This window comes from Schistocerca americana, chromosome 3 (assembly GCF_021461395.2).
Source record: "Schistocerca americana isolate TAMUIC-IGC-003095 chromosome 3, iqSchAmer2.1, whole genome shotgun sequence".
In the NCBI taxonomy this organism is placed as follows: Eukaryota; Metazoa; Arthropoda; class Insecta; order Orthoptera; family Acrididae; genus Schistocerca; species Schistocerca americana.
In genome coordinates this window covers 596,951,834-596,967,621 of record NC_060121.1, presented here as the reverse complement: position 1 = coordinate 596,967,621, position 15,788 = coordinate 596,951,834, and the positions used below count along the sequence as shown (strand labels likewise).

At 39.4% G+C, this 15,788-nt stretch overlaps 2 protein-coding genes across 6 annotated transcripts in view; one reads left to right on the top strand and one right to left on the bottom strand.

Annotated features, from left to right (window-relative positions):
• The window catches only part of LOC124606993 (polyglutamine-binding protein 1), a 97,549-nt gene extending 86,151 nt beyond the window's left edge, over positions 1–11,398 (bottom strand). For 2 of the 5 annotated variants that reach the window (XM_047139136.1, XM_047139138.1), the window contains exons 1-2: positions 11,269–11,398; positions 11,116–11,181 (exon numbers count right to left, since the gene is read on the bottom strand). In XM_047139136.1, the coding sequence (XP_046995092.1) occupies positions 11,116–11,181; position 11,269 (67 nt within the window). In that variant the 5' untranslated portion in view covers positions 11,270–11,398. The remainder of the gene's footprint in view (positions 1–11,115; positions 11,182–11,268) is intronic. The other 3 variants (XM_047139137.1, XM_047139134.1, XM_047139135.1) reach the window with 3 other exon arrangements.
• A 60-nt stretch (positions 11,399–11,458) lies between these two features.
• Positions 11,459–15,788, top strand: part of LOC124607107 (ankyrin repeat and zinc finger domain-containing protein 1-like) — a 96,127-nt gene continuing 91,797 nt past the window's right edge. The window contains exons 1-2 of the mRNA XM_047139304.1: positions 11,459–11,522; positions 11,869–11,989. Coding sequence (XP_046995260.1) covers positions 11,878–11,989 — 112 coding nt within the window. The 5' untranslated portion in view covers positions 11,459–11,522; positions 11,869–11,877. The remainder of the gene's footprint in view (positions 11,523–11,868; positions 11,990–15,788) is intronic.

Sequence of the window (15,788 nt, the reverse complement as noted above, 5' to 3'; positions counted from 1 at the left end):
CAGACAAACAGAAGCTAAACGATGTCAAAGTTAGCGTAAGGAGGGCTATGCGTGAAGCGTTCAGTGAATTCGAAAGTAAAATTCTATGTACCGACTTGACAGAAAATCCTAGGAAGTTCTGGTCTTACGTTAAATCAGTAAGTGGCTCGAAACAGCATATCCAGACACTACGGGATGATGATGGCATTGAAACAGAGGATGACACGCATAAAGTTGAAATACTAAACACCTTTTTCCAAAGCTGTTTCACAGAGGAAGACCGTACTGCAGTTCCTTCTCTAAATCCTCGCACAAACGAAAAAATGGCTGACATCGAAATAAGCGTCCAAGGAATAGAAAAGCAACTGGAATCACTCAACAGAGGAAAGTCCACTGGACCTGACGGGATACCAATTCGATTCTACACAGAGTACGCGAAAGAACTTGCCCCCCTTCTAACAGCCGTGTACCGCAAGTCTCTAGAGGAACGGAGGGTTCCAAATGATTGGAAAAGAGCACAGATAGTCCCAGTCTTCAAGAAGGGTCGTCGAGCCGATGCGCAAAACTATAGACCTATATCTCTGACGTCGATCTGTTGTAGAATTTTAGAACATGTTTTTTGCTCGAGTATCATGTCGTTTTTGGAAACCCAGAATCTACTATGTAGGAATCAACATGGATTCCAGAAACAGCGATCGTGTGAGACCCAACTCGCCTTATTTGTTCATGAGACCCAGAAAATATTAGATACAGGCTCCCAGGTAGATGCTATTTTTCTTGACTTCCGGAAGGCGTTCGATACAGTTCCGCACTGTCGCCTGATAAACAAAGTAAGAGCCTACGGAATATCAGACCAGCTGTGTGGCTGGATTGAAGAGTTTTTAGCAAACAGAACACAGCATGTTGTTATCAATGGAGAGACGTCTACAGACGTTAAAGTAACCTCTGGCGTGCCACAGGGGAGTGTTATGGGACCATTGCTTTTCACAATATATATAAATGACTTAGTAGATAGTGTCGGAAGTTCCATGCGGCTTTTCGCGGATGATGCTGTAGTATACAGAGAAGTTGCAGCATTAGAAAATTGTAGCGAAATGCAGGAAGATCTGCAGCGGATGGGCACTTGGTGCAGGGAGTGGCAACTGACCCTTAACATAGACAAATGTAATGTATTGCGAATACATAGAAAGAAGGATCCTTTATTGTATGATTATATGATAGCGGAACAAACACTGGTAGCAGTTACTTCTGTAAAATACCTGGGAGTATGCGTGCGGAACGATTTGAAGTGGAATGATCATATAAAATTAATTGTTGGTAAGGCGGGTACCAGGTTGAGATTCATTGGGAGAGTGCTTAGAAAATGTAGTCCATCAACAAAGGAGGTGGCTTACAAAACACTTGTTCGACCTATACTTGAGTATTGCTCATCAGTGTGGGATCCGTACCAGATCGGTCTGACGGAGGAGATAGAGAAGATCCAAAGAAGAACGGCGCGTTTCGTCACAGGGTTATTTGGTAACCGTGATAGCGTTACGGAGATGTTTAATAAACTCAAGTGGCAGACTCTGCAAGAGAGGCGCTCTGCATCGTGGTGTAGCTTGCTCGCCAGGTTTCGAGAGGGTGTGTTTCTGGATGAGGTATCGAATATATTGCTTCCCCCTACTTATACCTCCCGAGGAGATCACGAATGTAAAATTAGAGAGATTAGAGCGCGCACGGAGGCTTTCAGACAGTCGTTCTTCCCGCGGACCATACGCGACTGGAACAGGAAAGGGGGGTAATGACAGTGGCACGTAAAGTGCCCTCCGCCACACACCGTTGGGTGCCTTGCGGAGTATAAATGTAGATGTAGAATGACTGCTTCACAGCCCGTGCCGTATGGATCCTTCCCACCAACACCAGCTTTTCCGAGTTGCGCAGGTGGGAACTTTACCTGGGATACATCCTACGTTCCCCTAACCCTCCTGGCCTCAACCTTCGTTAGTCACTGTCGTCACCCATCCAGCCCCCTCCCTGTTCCCATTCCAGCACTACACAGCCACCATTTTCCACCACACCCATTCTTTTAATTTCTCTCCTTCCCTTTACTTACCCCCCCCCCCCCCCTCCGCACCTTCCCTCCATCTAAACTGCAACACTTCACTGTCCGCCACTCCCACAATACTGTCCCTCCCCCTGCCTGCCCCAGCCTCCTCCTTACCCCCACCCAGTCACTACTCCCGTCATGCACTGGTGCTGCTGCTCGCAGTGTGGTTTCAGTTCTGTGAGACTGCAGACGTGTGTGCAATTTGCATTTGTGTGTGTGTGTGTGTGTGTGTGTGTGTGTGTGTGTGTGTGTGTGTGTGCGCGCGTGTGTGTTTACTGCTGACAAAGGCCTTTGTGGCCAAAAGCTACAATTGTGTGAATCTTTTTGTTGTGCCTATTGCGACTCAGCATGTCCGCTGTATGGTGAGTAGCAACTTTCCTTCTCTGGTATTGTTACATTCCACCCTGATTTTCCATTGTTTGATTTAATAGTCTTTGTTAAGATATTCACCTACAGAGTAGAAGAAGTTGCCTACCAAAAAGTCTTTCAAACTCTGTTTAAACTGTGCTTTATCTGAAAGCAAGTTTTTAATGGTTGCTGGCAATTTACTGAAAATGTGTGTTCCAGAACATTGGACCCTTTTTTGGACCAAGGTAAGTGATGTTAGGTATTTATGTAGATTGTTCTTATTCCTAGTATTGATACTATCCATTGAGCTATTGGTGAGAAATAAAGATACATTACTTGCAACAAATTTCATTAAGGAATAAATATACTGAGAAGCAGTGGTTAGAATACTAAGTTACTTGAACAGGTTTCTACATGATGTTCTTGAATTTACGCCACAAATGATTCTTATCACATGCTTTTCCACCCTAAAAACTTTTGCTCGGTTTGATGAGTTACCCCAGAATATGATCCTGTATGACATAATAGAATGAAAGTAAGCAAAGTATGCAAGTTCTTTTATACTTAAATCTCTTACATCTGACATCATTCTCAGTGAATTTATTACCAAGTTGTAATCCCAGAAATTTAACACTGTCAACCTCTTTGATCTGCATGTCTTCATATGTTGTACACATGCTGGAAGGAAATCTCTTACAGGTTCTGAACTGCATGCAGTGGGTCTTCTTAAAGTTTAATGACAGTGAATTAGCTTTAAACCATTTATTAATGTCAGTGAAAATTTGATTAGCAGCTACTTCTAAATCTGTACTTAACTTGCTACTTATTGCAATGTTTGTATCATCTGCAAACAAAACAAACTTTGCATCTGGCAATGTAACAGACGAGATGTCATTAATGTACACAAGAAAAAGCATTGGATCCAAGATGGAACCTTGAGGAACACCACATGTAATTAATTGCCAATCAGATTAAGACTGACTGCTTACTGCACAGGTATTTGGCAATGACATCCTTTGTTTCCTGTTAGATAGACAAGACTCAAACAATTTTGCAGCATTGCTGGTGACACCTTAATATTCTAATTTACTAAAGAGAATGTTGTGATTCACACAGTCAAATGCATTTGACAGGTCACAGAAAATGCCAGTAGCCCTTTTTATATCCTATTATCTAGTGAATTTAGCACAATCTCACTGTAAGTGTAAATAGCTTCTTATATATCAAAACCCTTAAGAAATCCAAACTGTGACTTGGACAATATACAGGGTGTTTCAAAAATGACCGGTATATTTGAAACGGCAATAAAAACTAAACGAGCAGCGATAGAAATACACCGTTTGTTGCAATATGCTTGGGACAACAGTACATTTTCAGGCAGACAAACTTTCGAAATTACAGTAGTTACAATTTTCAACAACAGATGGCGCTGTGGTCTGGGAAACTCTATAGTACGATATTTTCCACATATCCACCATGCGTAGCAATAATATGGCGTAGTCTCTGAATGAAATTACCCGAAACCTTTGACAACGTGTCTGGCGGAATGGCTTCACATGCAGATGAGATGTACTGCTTCAGCTGTTCAATTGTTTCTGGATTCTGGCGGTACACATGGTCTTTCAAGTGTCCCCACAGAAAGAAGTCACAGGAGTTCATGTCTGGCGAATAGGGAGGCCAATCCACGCCGCCTCCTGCATGTTTCGGATAGCCCAAAGCAATCACACGATCATCGAAATATTCATTCAGGAAATTAAAGACGTTGGCCGTGCGATGTGGCCGGGCACCATCTTGCATAAACCACGAGGTGTTCGCAGCGTCATCTAAGGCAGTTTGTACCGCCACAAATTCACGAAGAATGTCCAGATAGTGTGATGCAGTAATCGTTTCGGATCCGAAAAATGGGCCAATGATTCCTTTGGAAGAAATGGCGGCCCAGACCAGTACTTTTTGAGGATGCAGGGACGATGGGACTGCAACATGGGTCTTTTCGGTTCCCCATATGCGCCAGTTCTGTTTATTGACGAAGCCGTCCAGGTAAAAATAAGCTTCGTCAGTAAACCAAATGCTGCCCACATGCATATCGCCGTCATCAATCCTGTGCACTATATCGTTAGCGAATGTCTCTCGTGCAGCAATGGTAGCGGCGCTGAGGGGTTGCCGCGTTTGAATTTTGTATGGATAGAGGTGTAAACTCTGGCGCATGAGACGATACGTGGACGTTGGCGTCATTTGGACCGCAGCTGCAACACGGCGAACGGAAACCCGAGGCCACTGTTGGATCACCTGCTGCACTAGCTGCGCGTTGCCCACTGTGGTTGCCGTACGCGGTCGCCCTACCTTTCCAGCACGTTCATCCGTCACGTTCCCAGTCCGTTGAAATTTTTCAAACAGATCCTTTATTGTATCGCTTTTCGGTCCTTTGGTTACATTAAACCTCCGTTGAAAACTTCGTCTTGTTGCAACAACACTGTGTTCTAGGCGGGGGAATTCCAACACCAGAAAAATCCTCTGTTCTAAGGAATAAACCATGTTGTCTACAGCACACTTGCACGTTGTGAACAGCACACGCTTACAGCAGAAAGACGACGTACAGAATGGCGCACCCACAGACTGCGTTGTCGTCTATATCTTTCACATCACTTGCAGCGCCATCTGTTGTTGAAAATTGTAACTACTGTAATTTCGAAAGTTTGTCCGCCTGAAAATGTACTGTTTTCCCAAGCATATTGCAACAAATGGTGTATTTCTATCGCTGCTTGTTTAGTTTTTATTGCCGTTTCAAATATACCGGTCATTTTTGAAACACCCTGTATTATTTGCAGTCAGATGCAGGAGACACTTGAACACAACCTTTTCAAATATTTTTGAGAAGATAGATCAAGGAGGAACAGGAAATATTTTGAGCAGAGTGGATATAATTTGGAAACTCAGTCTAAGAATACAATAGCCATTGTACAATGATGGGTAACAGCATCCTCCTCTGAACAGCATTCGGCTACAATAGCAACACACATTTGTGGCTAAAGTGTTACTACGAATTTACTGAATTACAAGTGATTAAAAGCTCTCTTTGTACAAAAGTTTGATTTAACAAAGCTGCTTACACTCACTGCAATGAAAGAAATTACCTGCCTGCTTGCTCGTCTTTAATTGCTTAGGAGCTAGTGACATACCCTCTCACATTCCCATAGCAACTCAAGGTATGAAGTATCAACACCCACGATTGTTCTGCTAAACAAATAAATGACAGTGCTGTACTGATCTAGGCACTTACTCATTCAAACCATTTGGATGACTAGCTGCATAACTGTTACTTTATGTAAGGGATTGTAATTACTGATGGTACTGTTATTTATCAAAAGGTTATAATAAAGATAAATCTAAACACTTAAGACATTTTGTACTCTGTCTAAATTGAAGTAAATAACAGATGAGAATGATGAAGCGCACAATTCCAGAAAATTAATAATTTTTGACCCATTAAGAGAAGTTACCTATCAATTTGAATTAAATGTAAAGTTGATGTCCAGGAACTCCAGTCTTCTACCAAGGAAAAATCCAATTAGTAAAAAGAGACATCACTAGGATTGTAGGGAAGATGCAGATATTAGTGAGAGAAATCTGTCTTATATGCGAAAAACTAAAGGAAGAACTACAAAAGATATAGTTCTCCACAAATAAACACATATTTATTCACAAATTGTGCACTTCAATAAATGGAAAACATAGTATCCTATGATTTCAATATCACTAACTCCCCACCGAAACAATACATGACATGGAAAAATTACATAGGCTCAATCATATGTAAAATAGCAGGCAGAGTTTGGTTCACTGGTAGGATACTTGGAAAATAGGTAACAAAGGATACTGCTTACAAAGGAAAACTTTGCTCCAGCATGTGGGACCCATTCCAAATATGACTAACATGGAGATTTTGAACTTATACACAGAAGGGTGGCCAGCACAAATTGTCAGAGATGTGTTTAACTCAACTGAAAACTCTGAATCAGAAAACGCTTGGAACAGAGGAGTCTATTATCCCACTGAAGCATACTTACAAACCTTCAACCCCCCCCCCCCCCCACATCTCTCTCTTTTTTCTTATCTCATTTGTTATAATCACATGTACCCTCTGCCATGAATTTCAGTCATTCGCAGAGTATAGAGTAGATCTACACGTTGATTCCATGATGATATTACAAACTGTTTCAGATTGTGGAGAAGGGTAAATGTATCAATTTGAGGTAAGGGACCCTGATCCAGAAAAACTGAGTAGAAAGTTATAAACAAAAGTTGTTCCTACACCCCTGATGTCAGACCCTTTTCACTGTAAGCTCTTTGTTTTCCACACTTTGGGAGGAGGTACTATGGATCAAAACACAACAAAAATGCCCAGTAAACATGGGCTCTAAACTTCATACCTTAAGCGCTATGAGCACTTGTTTACCTTTGCTACCATGAGTCGTCTCCTCTACTGAACAAGTGATTAAGTTTTTAAAGTATGCATTTTAGAGTTCACGTGTAATAGGCATTCTTTCTTCTTTCCTCCTTCCTAAATATGGAAAGCAAAGAGCTTGCATTACCAGATGTATCGGGACGTTTGTTGCTTATAACTTTCAAACGGATCATTTACAGATAAAGGCCCTTACCTCAAATTTATGCATTTACATACCCTTCAAGAGTTTGTAACATCATCACAGAATCACACTGTATATCATAAAGTCATTGATCAAAATGCCAGTCCAGTAAATGCAGTTTCAACCCGCCGAATTAGAGGGCAGTGGAGTGGACATGTAGTGCTAGGAAATTTCCAAGAATGTTTGCCTATTGAAGCCGCAGGCTCCAAACGATAGATATCGAGCATGCGATTGTAAATCAATCACGTGACTGTGCTGGCGGGTGTTATGAGCATATTAATAGTGGTCACTACAGCAACAACAACAAAAAATAGTATTACTAAAATACTTGTAATTACAAAGGAAATGACTTACCTTACTCGTCATCAACTTTGTCATCATGAGAAAGTCCTGATGTGTATAGTAGGGGAAGCATTCCCTTTTTGCCACAACCTGGGTAAAATCTGCCAATGTCACACAAAAATATGGGTAGAGCGTCACATGCAAGTTATGGGAGTAGAGGTACTGAAACAAGTAGAGTTCGTCTCTTTCTCCTGCACACCCTTTCTCTTTTAATGGAAGATTTCACAGATTTCCATAGCCGCTCAATGTTCTATGTGCACACGGGGGTCATCTGAAGACACGAACTCTACAGAGTGGGACTCATGGTTGAATCCTTCTGCTTTCAGTGTCTTGTAGGACTGAAAGCCATCTGTAATGACTTTACTACTGGGCAGTATAAAGTACTTTATAAAACTGACTAAAGTTACTTTGTCTCTGGACAACAAACTCATAACAAAACACTTCCGGGACTCTCGTTCTATACCACCAAATACCCAAATATGTTTGATTTCATTCTTTGAAGGTCATCCTCACTGGTTTTTCCTTCATGTTATGTGTCATTCGTCCATTTCAATAACTTTATTCGGTCCACCAATCGGTAAATTGTCGTTCGTCACTATTACATAACACACTTCTCTGCAAAACCCTAAATAGTTGCACACAGTATTAGTACGTAAGTCAGTTTCTGATGCTGTTGCTTGCAGGACGTAGTCTCGAATCCAACAAGATTGAAGAATTACGCTGGTCTGGATGGATAATTTGGAATAGTCAAACCATGTATTCTTCCTGAAAGTCATTCGTCTTTCACACTTTCCACAATGAAATTGTAATGGTATTTCAGTATCAGAACTCTTCTGGCAAAGTTTTACACACTTTGCCCCACTGAAGTCTACACAGACCCTCCTTTCCTCATCGGGTATTAGTCCATATTTGTGACAAAAAGTCAAACAATTTTTTACATTGTATAAGAATGGAATTAGATTCTTCTATATGAGGCAATCAGCTGAAGAAACGCCAACAGCACTAGACATCCCACTCGCTACCAACATAAATCACCTGGGTTTTCCTAGCAACTCACAAATAATTTATCATAACGCCCGCCACAACAGTCGCGTGATCGATTTACAATTGCACATTCCATATCTATCGTATGGAGCCCGTGGCTTCAATAGCCAAACATTCTTGGAAATTACCTAATCCTACTTAAAACAAAATAGGCCTACATCTGCTTAAAAAAAAGAACACTAAAATCTGTTCATGAAGTACACTGTAGAAAACTGGTGAATTACTTGTGCAGCATAAATGCTTAACAATATATTCTTTACATTTTTTAACACTGATTATATTTATTATAGATCAACAAACTGCAACTGCAACGATATATGTTATTACAACACCTTGACAAAATTTAGCTAATTTTAACAAAATCAAAGCCTTGATAAATGGTCTGATTTGGCACAACTTACTATCAAACTGTGAGCAGTAAGATTTCAACACACAATTAAATTCTGCATTGACAGGGACATGTTTAGCCTATACCTTTATCAAAATACTCTTAAGGGGAATGTCTCAAGCACTGTACAATACTGTATCATGTTTCGAATCAATCTGAAGTTGTAGTGTATGATCTGTAATATACATAAGTGTATGTGTGGTGGGGGGGGCAAAGTCAACCAAAACGTCCGATCCCACGCATCGGTTTGACCCTTGATGTAAGGCTGTTGTGGTGCGTGACGCCACGACGGCGTGAAATTTAGTTTGTGAGAGTGGCGCGTTTGTAGGTGTTGTTTTGATGTGATCGGTGGTGCTCTTTGGTGGTGTGTTGGGTGATGTTTTTGGTTTGCGTGTGTGGCGTACTTTTTAGGTGGCACATTGTTGTGGTCGGTGGTTCTCTCTGGTGGTATGTTTACGGGTAGCGTGTTACATGGCGTATGGGGTTCATTTGTGTGATAGCACTGCACGTGTGTAGTATCAGGACTGTGCTTTCAGCAGAACATTTTTCAGTGAGTTAACGATATTAGTTTTGTTATTTCGATGTTATTGTGCTTTCTCTGTTCGTCATTTGTGAATTTTGGTAAATTGCTTTGTTTATGTCTTTGGAAGGTATGGATATGATTGACAAGGTCAACAGTTTTTGGTTGTCGGCGATAATGGGGGACAGTGCGTCATCTCTAACAAAAGTCCTTCAACTATACGGATTTTTGGATGAACTCGTGAAGTGTTCAGTATGTCGTGAAGAAATGAGGCTTACTAAAGTTCAGGCGTCTCAAACCAGGGACGGCTGTATGTGGAGATGTCGTAAGGATAACAGGTCAAGGGAAGTGTTCAATTCCAATTTTGTTGGTTTGTTGCGTTTTTTTGAGGTAGTGATGATTGTGGACGTGGCTGTAATTTTGGGTTTTATGATTTGGTATCGGTAGTTTCCGTTGACCTATATAGGTCAAGGGAAGTGTTTGACTCCAATGTGTGATTGTGGCTGTGGGTGTTCCGGTATCGGGAGTTGCTGTTGAGCTATATAGGTCAAGGGAAGTGTTCGATTTCAATTTGTGGTATCGGGAGCTGCTGTTGAGTTATATAGGACAACGGAAGTGTTATTTGTGGGATCGGGTGCTGATGTTGAGCTATATAGGTCAAGGGATGTGCTCGATTCCAATTTGTGGGATCGGGAGCTGCTGTTGAGCAATATAGGTCAAGGGAAGTGTCCGATTCCACAGGATATTGCGTTTGATGGAATTTGGTGAGTTTTGTGTTGTCTGTTTTTTTCGTCGTCTTGTGTGGTTTGGTGTGGTGGTGTGTGTCAAAATTTGTTTATATTTACTTTGTCCCCACCCAAAAACCACCAATTTCCCATGCTTGTCCCGTTAGTTTCATTAGGTTTTTTGTGGAATGTGTGTGTCTGCTGGATTTTCAATGTAGTTTCGTGTTTGTGGTCATGTATACGTGATGATGTCATAGGCGCCATATTGGAGTCGTAGTGAATGGTCGTTTCCACCATATTTGTGACGTCATGGGTCAAAGCAGACGGGTGGCATCGGACGCTTCTGTATTTGTTTGTGTGTGTGTGTGTGTGTGTGTGTGTGTGTGTGTAAGCAAGTGGGACCTGTACCAGATAGGACTAACAGGCAATACTGAACATATACAGAAAAGGGCAGCATGAATAGTCACAGGTTTGTTTAATCTTTGAGAGAGTGCCACAGAGATACTGAAGGAAACGAACTGACAGACTCTTGAGGGCAGGTTTAAACTACCCTGAGAAAGTCTATTAAAGAAGTTTCAAGAACCGGCTTTAAATGATTACTCTGGGGATATACTACCATCTCCCACGTATCGCTCACACAGGGATTGTGAGGATAAGATTAGAATAACTACTGCACAAATAGAGGCATTCAACCAATTATTCTTCCCGCGTTTCCTACGTGAATGGAGCACGAAGAAACCTTAACAACTGGTACAATGGGACGTGCCCTCTGCCATACATCTCACGGTAGCTTGCAGAGTATAGATGTACATGTATAAAGGTTGTTTTACTATTATTTGTGACGTCTGCACAAAAATCCTCACGAAATAAATCAGAAATGGTCTACACCTATAGCGATATAAGCACGGTTGCACGACATTACTACATAGGTAGCAGAGACCGTAATAATCATTTACTGCTAGACGGATCCATTGCATTTATAACTATTTGCAATTACGAATACATTATCAACTGAAATAATTATCATCTCTTCTTACCAACGTCATTTGTGGATAACAGGCCTCTTTTTGCTAGGCGAAGGGCCAACTTTTGTGGCAAAGGCACTGAAAGACAATAAGTAGTAAATACAACCCGTTCTACAACTGAGCGATGTATAAAAAAATAATGTAACGAAATTGTACACGTATTACTCGTTGTATTATTTATCGAATATTGCCTTACTCTCTAAATAATGAATTAATTTCAACTCGCTCTCACAACACTCTCACAGCCTCATTTAAACAAATCACTACACAGTACACGGCACAAGAAAGATGCAAACAAAACAAGTTTCTAAGCCAAAGATAATACTGATCACTGCCCCACAGATCTTAATATTCAATTGCTAACTGCCGTCAGCGTTGTTTTCCTTTTCGTAAGAGAGAGGACGTGTTGCACGTGTGGTGTAAGTAATTTAACAAATACCTGCTTGTTAGTTTTTGTGATTGTTTTAAGTGATTAAGGAGTTGGAAGTAAACAGTCGGTTTAAATTTTTAGAAGCTTTCATATTTGGCTGTGTGACATATATGTCACATTGAAATATGACGTCTGTAATCCACAAGTACAGTGATGTTGAAAACTATATTATATTATTGATACACATATAGTGTCATATTTGAATAGTGCTATATCATCCTATGATGTTGCAGAATCGCTATAATTCCAACCATATTTATGATAGTTGTTCACTTCCAGCTGTTGCATCACATTGTGAGAATAGTAAGCTATTAATGTGTCTTTCATATTTACAGCGTCAAAAAATGGAGCATAAAACGTACAAAATTTATGATATTGAGAATACACCCCGTGTTATTCAGGGGCTGAAAGTGGCCAAATGTATGAAATCAGATTCAGCCATTGAAGATGAAAGAAGTAAGGAAAACATGCTACATATACAACTGCTTTCATTGTTTTATTTTATTTCTACTTCTCTCCGATATAACTATAACAGCCAGAAACTAGGGAACGTAAGTTTCCCATTGGTAATCGTCATTACTCAATTTTGCAATACAATTAGAGCCTCGCAGCTTTGTTCTTTATTTTTTGGTGTTGTATTGTGGATTTGTTCTTTCTTTGTATATGTGCGTTGTACTTGTGTTTAATATTGTGGCACAAACAGGGAATGGACACCACCGATAAGAATATTATTTGCAAATGACACCTAAAGCTTGTGCAAAGATCGCTTTGGAGAAACTAGAAATTCTTACACTTACATAGTATTACATATATGGCGTAAATGTTGCGATATTCATGACAAATTATAAGAGACAGTTTCAAATTAATCATAACCTTCATTCTCAAAATATAAGATATAAAAATAATTTCCAGTGAGTTGTGCATCCCACTCTGAAACACTTTATTTTTGTTGAAAAGTATTTTTAAGAACTTGCCTACAAATACAAGATAGTAAATTGGCAATATTCGGGAATTGCAACTAAGTTTTGTATGTAATATTGTTCACACTTGTAAATTGTGTGAATATTTGTGTTCTGGATACCCTACAGCTATAGTAAACAATGTTTATTGTGTATAAAACCCTGCCACAAATTGCTTTATAATTGCTACTCGTTAACTATTCATCAGTACACTCATGTAATTACTAAGTACAGTATTTTACAGCAGATGGAGAGCATTTGAATAGCATAATAAGAAAACCAAGAAACAAGCAAGTTTTATTTATTTATTTACTTACTTACTTAGTTGTCCATTGATCATATGTAGTACAATGGACAAGATGATACAGGCCTTGATTCTAGCTATTACAGTAGATAGTGTTTCCGTATTATATGTAGTCCTACGTGTTATACATTATAGAAGTAATAGTTCTATACATTTATAGCAGTTTAGGTGTTCATTTTCTGCTTATTATGTAGGGCAATCATTTGCGACACTTTTATCAGAAAATTGGGTTGGTAAGTACATTGAAAATTCGTGTAACTAGTTTATAATACAGAAATAACTTAATAAATGAATCATCATACACTTAAAGACATGAATTACCACTACATCAAGTTTTTTATTATAGCATCTTTGTGTCAAGGGGAATTCTGGTATGAGTTGTCAGGTTTGACCAGTAATGTAATGTTAATGTATGCTGTCATCTCGCCTTTTGCTCCATGTTTTCACCACTTTGTTGTTAGCGATATAAAAAAAAATTCTGCTTGTGGTAACAGATTGATCTGTAGCTTAACACAAGTTATAGGTTATGCTGGAATGTGATAGTTTGATTGTGAGATGGCGAAGCCAATGAATGTGACGCTAAAAAACCCTGGTTGTGGTAACAGACTGATCTGTAGCTTAGCTCATTTGAATAAATCACCAGTAAGGCCACATTACAGTTACCATATTGTGTACGGCATTTGCACACGTTTCCTGTGTCATTGGTCAAAGCTGACGACTCATATCTAACATTCTGCTATATCCTCACTTGTCATGTGCTACTTTCATGATGCCAATTCTTTAAGTGCTTTGATGCACTGCAGCACTATCTACAGAAAATATTTTGACTTGTAAGTACAATTTTAATTTTTACAAATAATCAATTGAAGAAAACTTCTGTCTTGTGGTTATTGTTGATAAAATTAATATTTCTTGCGTTAACTAGTTTAATAGCTTCCTACATTGTTGTATTCATCTGATGTAACTGGTCCAATATAAAGACATCCAAAACCAGATTCAGATTATGTTCTGAGAGGTGGTTCACATAAAATAAATGAGACCCTACAGCATGTAGGTCTATGTCATTACCACAACCAAAAAATGTAGTGTAGTTTCACAGCAGATGCTCCATTGTAAATAAATTTTATTATCTGGGATGATACTGCTCAGTTTTTAATTTAAAATTAGTTCTGTCAGACATATATGCAGTTACAGCTATTAAGGAAGAAAAATGTTCTTGTAGTCTGGCCAAAATTTGTTTGATGATCAATCGAAATTTATTAGAATGGCTGGTGACATTGAACGTTAGTCTTTTTGTAGCTTACAAAGTATTTCTACTCCTAAACAGGTTGACCATTTGTGCATCTTATGATGTATTAACTCATACTGAAGAAATATGGGAGGTTAATAGTAAATACTTCAATATAATGGGAGAATTTATTGAAGTTCGTAAAATTTTGTGATAAATTAAATTGTCAATTTGTTTACTTCTGATAGCTCGTTCACGGGACTGCATTCATTTATATACCATGTTCACTTAATCCCATTTTAAAAGACAGCAAGTCAAGGATGTGGAATAAGTCAAGTTACACAGTATAAAGGCTGCAAGCAGCCAATTGTATAGTGAAGGCCTGTATATAAGGAGAAAAGTTAATACATTGTGTTATGTAACCATCTTGATTTCAGAGAACACTATCAGGTTTCTACACTGGAAAAGCCACTGTTTGATATGAATATTAATATTAACTGAAAATCAGAGGTCGAAGTCAAAGTATCCTGTTAAATTATACAAAGGCCCATGATGTGTGAACTAATAATGTATTATACACTTCTTGAACCAGAGCCTCCATCTTTCTTAATTATGGAGCATCAGTGATGCCCATTATTCTGATGATTCTTGGGTTCAAGTGCAAAAGAAACAGAATGTTTCGTAAGTGAGAAATCTATGAGTGAGTAGATGTTTTACCTAGAGATGGCCACTCCAGCTTGTTGAACAGAGGAGCTTCTTGATGGGATTCTCTCCAAGCCACGTGACAAACATTACACCGTCCCAACCAGGTCCAGACTGTTATTAATATGTACAAAATAGTACCGGTAACTGGCTTAAACTCACTGTTACCAAGTTTCCAATTACTGTTTTGCTGCCAGTTGGGAATTTTGCTTCTTTGACCCGCCACAATCATTCTTTGAAACTCACGGTTTGAATCCTTCTTAATGTCCAAAGATACTAAAATTAATGCTTTGTGTAAAAGCACCCAATCATAATTGCATCCAATGATAATTGGATCCTTCTATCACTGACTAGACACATCTCCTGATGTAATCGAAAAATTCACAAAAAACCTCAGTTCACTTGTACATAAGTTTCCCAATCATACTGTGATCATTGGTGGAGACTTTGATCATCAAACAATTAATTGGAAAAATTAATGTTAGTGGTGGGCATGATAAGACATCCTGTGAATCTTAACTAAATGCCTACTCTGAAAACTACCTAGAGCATGTAGTTAGGAACCACACTCATGATGGAAATATATTGGATCAAATGGCAACAAACAAAATCTTTTGAGGATGTCCACATCAAAACTGATATCAGTGACCATGACATGGTTGTTTCAACAACAATTACGAAAGTAGAAAGGACAACTAAAACAAGCGGAAAGATATACAGGGCTATTACAAATGATTGAAGCGATTTCATAAATTCACTGTAGCTCCATTCATTGACATATGGTCACGACACACTACAGATACGTAGAAAAACTCATAAAGTTTTGTTCGGCTGAAGCCGCACTTCAGGTTTCTGCCGCCAGAGCGCAGTGAGACAAAATGGCGACAGGAGCCGAGAAGGCGTATGTCGTGCTTGAAATGGACTCACATCAGTCAGTCATAACAGTGCAACGACACTTCAGGACAAAGTTCAACAGAGATCCACCAACTGCTAACTCCATTTGGTGATGGTATGCGCAGTTTAAAGCTTCTGGATGCCTCTGTAAGGGGAAATCAACGGGTC